The sequence below is a fragment of the Diospyros lotus genome, chromosome 4 (genome assembly GCF_014633365.1).
Source record: "Diospyros lotus cultivar Yz01 chromosome 4, ASM1463336v1, whole genome shotgun sequence".
NCBI classification, from domain to species: Eukaryota; Viridiplantae; Streptophyta; class Magnoliopsida; order Ericales; family Ebenaceae; genus Diospyros; species Diospyros lotus.
The window spans coordinates 9,074,259-9,083,312 of NC_068341.1; the positions used below are offsets into that span (position 1 = coordinate 9,074,259).

Sequence of the window (9,054 nt, forward strand, 5' to 3'; positions counted from 1 at the left end):
GTTAATTGGGCAAGATCTGGGTCCCATTTATGGGTAAATTAGGCTGGGTCATTGGGCCGGGACAAGTCAAATCTGGCCCATATCTAGACCCCATATCTGGGCAAGATTTGGGTGTGTTTGGAATGGCTGCTTCAATTAATGGCAGACAGAAACAGGAATGGACGGTGATTGAGGAAGTTGGAAGCAATGCCAGTGGTGAGGGAGATCGACGGTGACGGTGGTCGCGAACAAAAGAAAGACGTCGGTCAGTGGCGATAGATTTGGGTGTTGTTGGAAGTCACATTGCAAGGAACGTGATGAAGAAGACAACCGGAACATGGTGGCCGATGTAGATGAAATGTTAATACATGGTCGTCGGACGTTTGTAGAGGCCTACTCGATTGAAGGCAATGGATCCCCCCTTATTGATTCACCTCTTCCAAACCCATCTCTCTATCAAATGGCCTGCCCAAAAAAATGGTCGCTACAACACCACCACCCCCACTAGTGCCTTACCTATCTCTATATTCATCCATTAGATGGTTATCTTTGAGCGCCTCACCCATATCTTCTGTACACCCAAGGCCTCTCTTTTTGCAACTCTTCATTATTTTTGTTCTATTTTTCCTTTTGTTTAGCCGGTCAACGACGTCTTTGTCAATCGCCTTGTCCTCGCAGGTTAGTTGTCTCCATTCTCATTGACTGATCGCTGCCTCTCATCGTCAATCACTCGAAGATCTCGCCCTTGGTCAACTATTGAAGCAATAGTCTAAGCTTTCATCTATTGATTATTGATTTTGTATATGTGTATTTGATTATTAATTTTGCGTATGTGTATCTGATTATTGATTTGTATATTTGATTATTAATTTATGTATTTAATTATTAATTTCACCAAAATAATATTATTTTGCCTTTTGATGTGCGACAAGAACAAGACAAAATGTCGTTTTGCTTGTATGTCAATTATTAGACAACACACTACTTTAGTCATCTAGACACATTAACACGCTACCTTAGCTGCCATGTATGGTGAAGCACACATCTAGTTTTTTTGATGATAGAATTGAAAGTAATGTTAATGTTTGATGATTGAGAATAAAATTAAAACTAATGTTAATGTTTGATAACTGAATTAAAATAAATGTTAAAACTAAATAAAATTATAAAATAATTCTAAATTCAAGATAAACGAGGCGATTCACCCATAACTGATCACTTAACGTTAATAGAGTAGGGACCGGGACCATTGATGTTGCTTGAATAATTCACAAAATCTGTAGCCACAGAGGGTGAGGTGACATGTGAGAGGCGCTATCCTCGTGATTCATCACTGACTAAAAGCAACTAATCAACTTGCAACGCCCTGCTGCTGCAAATGGGATGGGCCTCTCTCTCTCTCTCTCTCCCTCCCCTCCCTCAAATGAGCTAATGAGGGAAGAAGAGTGAGTGACAGTGGAGATGGTGGTCAAACTTAGGTCCATGGAAGCTTCTGCAGAAAGATACAAAGGCTGCTACTTCTAAAGGCTTGATGCATGTACAGTATATATATGGTTTGGTGCTCCTTCACGACTTGTCACTGTCCCCAAAGGCTTCCACTCTTTGCTCAAACGCTACTTTCCCAGTATTATTCAACAACGATGAGATAAACAATGACAATTCAAACTAATTATATACCATAAATTATAAGAATAAGTCGTAATAAAACAGATTAATTAGCTCAAATTCGAAACTTTAAACAGTTATAATCAAACATCAAAAACCTTTAAATGCAATTAAAGGCCAAGATGGGCAAGACTCCTTGTCCTTGACCCGACAGAACAAACAAACACAAACCATCTAAGCAATCCTCTATGGTCAAGGGTGCAAGTTTTTAATGATTGCATTATCATTATAACCGTTAAAAAGCAAAAGACCAACAAATAGATGACATGATAACCCGATTTAAATTGGTTGGTAAAGATTTAATAATTGCTAATAATTATTTGGTTCTATCGTCCTATTTAGTAAAATTAAGATTTACGATTTGTTACTATTTAATGACATGCTAAAATGAGACCACTTTGGTTTATTTCTGTCTTTGGGCTTGGCCGGGACGGAGAGTTTCCATTTGGTAATGAATTCAAGGGGAATTTTAATTTAGATATTTTTTTTTTTAAAGTGAAAGAGTTCTGGTTTAGTGTCGTCACATTGAACTGTCCCATCCTTGGTTTCATTTTTATTTCTCGTTAGTCCCCACCTTCCACCTTTAGATATCATATTATAAATATAATCTCCAGGGCCAAAGCCCAAAACCACCCAAAGCCCATTTAACTAAACCCGGCCTAGAACTTGTTTCCAACAGTCTTGAACTCGGATGGTCCCCAACTCCGACGAAATAAGAGAGTAATTGACAATCAAACGTGAGACTCATTTGATCAAATTCCATGAATTTTAGATAAAGGAGACGCATGAAGACACAAATTCACGTAACCCATCTCATCTAATGGGATTAAAATTTAAAGTTATTATGTTGTGGGTAAGTCGTGTCTGGGATTTTAGCACGACTCTTCTCCATCTTGGCTTTCAGTTTCAGCCATTCCAGTTACCATGGCTTCTGCAGCTTATGCTAAATTAGAAGCCCGGCCTGTGGCTTCCTTTGACCATGTAGGAAAGCAACATCAAAGTTGATTTTAACATATTTGTTTCCTGGACAAGTTCAGACAGAGCAACCTGTTAACTATCCATATTCAGAGCAACCAAAAAATTTGTCACTTGCTGCTCAAAGTCAGGGCAAACTCAGACAGTTAATGCGCTATAAAGAAGAAGAAGAAGAAGAGGATACTTAATTTGTAGTCAGAATTTTGGGGCTGGGAAAGCAGAGAGACTGCATTTGGGAATGTTAGAGAACACTATTTAGTGACTAATTTTGTGGATTGCACTTCCTAGTTCCTCCTATCTTCACCATTTGAAGAACTGACTCTCAATTGCAATATAAGAATCCTATCAACACTAGAAACTAGAAAGCAGAGAAATCACGGCTCAAGAGATGAAGCCCAAACTACAAAATAAAGAGTCCAAAATTTCACACAATATACCCCTATGTGCAGTTTTATCGAGAATATTAGGGATTAAATTTTTATGGTGGCATTTGTCTTATGTGTAAGTGTGAACTAAATGTCTTGCATTATGCGTATATAAGTTGCGGTGTATATAAGTTGTGGTTGTATCTAAATTTATCTGATGAGCAAAATAGGGAACGATCGCGTGTCCCAAGATTAATCCAAGAAAGCTAGAAAGTTATTAAAAAAAAAGACCTAAATATGTCAAATCAGTAAAGACAAACGCATGTCCATGATAGCCATTTCATTTCCTAGAAGAGCACGAAAGAAAAGAAAAGAAAAATGGCATCCACAATAATAATAATAATAATGTAATATTGCAGTCCTTACTCCTTACAGATAAATATGATGGTGGACAAGAAGTCAAGAATATCCAGCCTCACAAAAAGGCCACACAAGTCAAGAATTGCCAACCTTGAAGATAAGCCAGGACCATCACATATATATGTGCTTATCCAGATTCCAACAAATAATTCATAATAGCAACGACAACATACTAAGCCTTTATTTTGCCATGCGGCCTCGACTAAATGAATCCTAACAAGTTTTCCTTCTGCAAGTGATACATGATCTATTGCAATTTAGGTTCAAAGGAGACGTTAAATACACAGGGGAGAGAGAGGAAGAATCAACACATAGAACTCTTATCAATTTCCCATCAAAAATGTAAATGCCATTTATTGATGGAAGACAGTGATCAAACGAGAAGAGTTTGCAATAGCATATGCAAAACAATAGCTCGCATTAACAGATCTCGAAGACAAATATACACCAAAAATAAGTTTAAAAAAAGGAAGAAAACAAAGAAAGGCTATGAATCGCTAAATAGAAAGGAAAAGTTTTGACCGCAAGAACTTCAGATCCTGATTAGGAACTGTAAACTTAATTTATGCAAATCCAAACGTTCAAGCAAGCAAGGCAAATCCAAGTTATCATTTCTGTTCATTTGGGCAATCTCTCGCAAAATGGCCGCCTTCGCCGCAGTTGTAGCAAACCCCCCCGCCATATCCGCGACCACCGCCGGCCCAACGGCCGCCACCATATCTGCGTCCGCCGCCCCCGCCGTAATCCCAGTTCCGGCCGCCGTCCCCCTGATAACAGTCTCTGGCCAGATGACCCGTCCGGCCACAATTGTAGCACTCCATCGGGCCACCATAGCCGCCACTCATCCTCCCCCCGCCCCGGCCATACCCGCCGCCGTACCTCCCACCGTAGCCCCCTCTCCTGCCGCCGCGGGGTAATCCGCCCCCGCGTCCACCGGAGGAGCGGTACGATCCGGCGAGACCCACCACGTCGACGGCTCTGCTCCTACCATCCTCGCCCGGATCGACGACGAACCCAACCCGCTGGCCCTCCCGGAGTGTCCGGAACCCCTCGGACCTGATCTCCGTCTGGTGAACGAAAATATCCTCCCCACCATTGTCCGGTCCGATGAATCCGAAGCCCTTTTGCGCGCTGAACCACCTCACAGTGCCGCTTGATCTCTGGGTCTCCTCCATTGAACCCGATCACCACTGAATCTTCTGGAAACAACCTCTGCCCAAACCAGAAGATTCTAGAAGCTTCTGAAGAAACCCATGTAGCCGAAACAGAAGAAGAAGGCGTTGATGACTCGGTAATGGCGGCGGCAATCTGAGACTGAGAGGAGGATTGCGCTGTGTCAGTTAGAACTTGGCTTCGACGCTTTTCAGTGGCTGGGGAAAGGAGTGGGGCCCATCGTTGTCCATCCAACGGTGGAAGAGTGGCCAATTGACATTTTGTTGGGATGTAACCGCTCAAACGCGTCCGCGGCTTTATCCGTTAGAGCTTTTAGTTATTATTTTAATATCCATTTTGAGTTCGCATATTATCCGAGACGATTGATGAGCTTTGGGCTGAGAGCGTTGGTGGGCTGGGCTAAAGCAGTAAAGCCCAAATCTCAGAGCCTGGGCTACCTTGAATTGAGAAAATATTTAATGTGACGTTGACATGATCTTCTTCCTCTTCTATTGTAGTTGTGGAGATTGAATATGGGTTTTTAAAATAAAAAAAGAGTTTACTCGCGACTTCTTCACTTGACCAAAATATTATTAAACTGTGAGATAATAACCTCACCGCAGGTGACATTAAATATTATTTTGAAATGATTCTGCTGCAATCTATATATCTATATATATATATATATTATAATAAAAGAGTCCCCAAATCATTTTCTCACCCATTTTCAGTTTCTATTTTGATATTTTATTATGTTTTGTTTATTTTTTTCTTACCCCAAATATAATTTTTGTAAATCATTAATTAAACCTAAATTTGTAAAAAATATGTAGTTCTTGGAATCTGTAGATAATATTTTTTAGCTAAAAAGTGTTTGAAGAATGTGTAAATATGGTATATGAAGAGACAAGATATAATCTATATTATTAATATAAAATTTTAATTAAAATAAATTATAAAAAAATTAAATCAAGAGAAATTTTGAGATATCAAGTATTATCATCGAATACCAACTCTCAAATAAATTTTTTTTAAAACTAAATTTAATTTTTTATTTAATTTTTCATAATTTATCTCTCATTCTCTCTCAATAAAACCACCATTACTTACTCTAAAACCCTTAATTAGTTTCAAAATCATGCAAAAAAAAGTACAAATCTTATATATGTTTATGTTATTACTTAATTTTAAAAAATAATTAGTTGGTAGGTTATGTTAAATTAGTTATTTAGGCAAAATTTAATTATTTTAAATAAGTTGTTTAAGTTATTTTGACAAAATTAATATTTTGTATAGGCTATTTATATTTATCATATGTTGTCATATTTTTTTAAAAAAATTTATTATGTTTTACATTTTTATTACTGACAGCATAAATATGTGAAGTCATATATGGATAATTAATTTTGAAATCTTGATTATTATTATTTATATAATTAATTGATTATTTAAATTATTTTTATTTTTTATATATAGTTTAATTAATTTATTTTTTTATAATTTTAAATGTTATAATTTTATATATAACTTAAATATTATAATTTTATTTTTTAACTTTAATTTTTTTATTGATTTCTTAAAAATTGACATATCTTGAGTGTGGTAATTGATTATCAAGAGAAATATGTAAAGTATGTATGGATAATCAATTCCAAAAATTTATTATTGTCATTTATATAATTAATTAATTATTTAATTTATTTTTATTTTATATATAATTTAATTAATTTAAATTTATTTTTTTAAATTTTAAATGTTATAATTTTATTTTTTTAACTTTATTTTTATTATTATTTTTTTAAAATTTTGACCATCTTGAATATAGTAATTGATTGTCAAGAGAAATTTGTGAAGTCATGTATAGATAATCAATTTCAAAAATTTTATTATTATAATTAATTAATTAATTATATTATATTTATTTTATATATAGTTTAATTAATTTGAATTTATTTTATTATAATTTTAAATGTTATAGTTTTATATAATTTTATAGTTTAATTAATTTAATTTAATTTTTTAAAATTTTAAATGTTATAATTTTATATATAACTTAATTATTATTATCATTTATTTAATTAGTTTAATCGTGCTTTTGGTTTTTAATCAATTAATTTTAATCGTATTTCTGGTTTGTTGTGAACAGGTTTTGTGTAACAACTTAATTTTTTGAAAATCATCATAGTATTAAGTTTTTCAGTTAATAGTTATTTTTTAACTTTACTTTTTTTGTTACTTTCAAAAAATTTTGACATGTCTTAAATGTGGTAATTAATTGTGAGAGAGAAGATGTGAAATCATGTATAGATAATCAATTTTGAAAATTTGATTATTAGAATTTATATAATTAATTAATTATTTAAATTATTTTTACTTTATATATATCATTTAATTAATTTAAATTTATTTTTTTAAATAAGTCGTTTAAGTTATTTTGACAAAATTAATATTTTAGATAGGCTATTTATATTTATCATATGTTCTCATATTTCTTTTAAAAAAATTTATTATGTTTTATATTTTTATTATCGGTAGGAGAAATATGTGAAGTTATATATGGATAATTAATTTTAAAATTTTGATTATTATCATTTATATAATTAATTGATTATTTAAATTATCTTTATTTTTTATTTATATAGTTTAATTAATTTAAATTTATTTTTTATATGTTTAAATGTTATAATTTTATATATAGCTTAAATATTATAATTTTATTTTTTAACTTCTTTTTTTGATACTTTCTTAAAAATTTGAATTGTCTTGAATGTGATAATTGATTGCCAGCATGTATAGATAATCAATATGTAAAGTCATGTCAATGTGAACAGATTTTGTCTAACAGCTTAATTTTTTATAAGTCGTCATAATATTAAGTTTTTCAATTAATAATTATTTTTAACCTTTTTTTTTATTGTTTTATAAAATTTTTGACTTATCTTGAATGTGGTAATTAATTGTTAGGAAGAAGATGTGAAATCATGTATCGATAATCAATTTTGAAAATTTGATTATTATAATTTATATAATTAATTGATTATTTAAATTATCTTTATTTGATATATATAATTTAATTAATTTAAATTCATTTTTTAATCATTTTATGTATAACTTAAATGTTATAATTTTATTTTTTAACTTTTTTTTGTTGATTTTTAAAAATTTGACATGTTTTGAATGTTGTAATTGATTGTCAGGAGAAATATGTGAAGTCATGTATGGATAATCAATTTTAAAAATTTGATTATTATCATTTATGTAATTATTTATTTATTTAAATTATCTTTATTTTATATATAGTTTAATTAATTTAAATTTATTTGTTTATAATTTTAAATGTTATAATTTTGTATATAACTAAATGTTATAATTTCATTTTCTAACATTATTTTTTTTGTTGCTTTCTTAAAATTTTGACCTATCTTAAATGTGGTAATTGATTGACATGAAAAATATGTGAAGTCGTATGTGGATAATCAACTTTGAAAATTTAATTATTATCATTTATATAATTAATTGATTATTTAAATTGTCTTTATTTTATATATAGCTTAATTAATTTAAATATATTTTTTATAATTTTATATATAACTTAAATGTTATAATTTTATTTTTTAACTTTATTTGCAAACGTAGTGAAGTTTTTAGTGTGATGAAGTTGGTAATTAATCCTAATTTGATCTCTAAGTGCACGTGTATGCTATAAGCAAATCAGGTTAGTATAGTGTTTAAAGTTTGCAATGTGTTAAGAATGACTATGTGCTAAAACATATTCTAACGTGTTATGCACATATTTCTCAACAGCAAGAGTTTGATCTTTATTGAAATATTGAAAATACCAAAATTGAGGAGAAAAATGTGCTTCATAAATTTTCATAATTTAATGTTTATATTTGTAAAATAAGTTTAGGGATTCCTAATATGTATGATGCAAGTACTTATTAATGACATTATATTCTAGATTTTTTCATCTAATTATAAGGTTATTACGTCGTTGAAGTCGGGTCATGAGTTATAAATACAATAAAAAAACTATGAAAGGTGTTTTACCAAAAAGGCTATCCTTGGTGATTTGTTGACTAATGCAATTAAGAAGATTCAATCGATGATCAAGAAAGAGAATAATTGAAAAAGGTTTATTTGATTGGTTTCAAATTACAATTTTTTTTTTTATTATAACCTATTCCTATAAAACTTTTGAGGTTGTTTTGTTAATTGCTACCGAATTTTATTTATTGACTTTTGTTATAATTTCTTATGCAGGGTAAACTTGGTTTGCTGATTTTTTATTTCTAAATATTTTGGTTGTTGCTGGATTTATATTTAGGCAATTTGTTTGATCTACGTGTTTTTTATTTTTTTTATTATTTAATTTTTTTCTTACTGATTCACACTTATGTATTTGCTCATTTTTTATGGTATTTCATTTCTATTTATTTGTATATTTCTTTTAGTCAACTAATTTATAGTGGGTGTCTAACATTGCTAAGTACATTCT

At 31.1% G+C, this 9,054-nt stretch overlaps 1 protein-coding gene across 1 annotated transcript; it reads right to left on the reverse strand.

Moving 5' to 3' along the window:
• Positions 1–3,699: 3,699 nt before the first annotated feature.
• On the reverse strand, positions 3,700–4,759 carry LOC127800576 (glycine-rich protein 2-like). Its single transcript, XM_052335274.1, has one exon. The coding sequence runs from the start codon at positions 4,577–4,579 to the stop codon at positions 4,013–4,015; it is 567 nt and encodes a 188-aa protein (XP_052191234.1). The 5' UTR covers positions 4,580–4,759; the 3' UTR covers positions 3,700–4,012.
• Between the last annotated feature and the right edge of the window lie 4,295 nt (positions 4,760–9,054).

Bases quoted from the DNA above. Each gene is read 5' to 3' on its own strand.
- LOC127800576 (XM_052335274.1), bottom strand. From the start codon at position 4,579: ATGGAGGAGACCCAGAGATCAAGCGGCACTGTGAGGTGGTTCAGCGCG.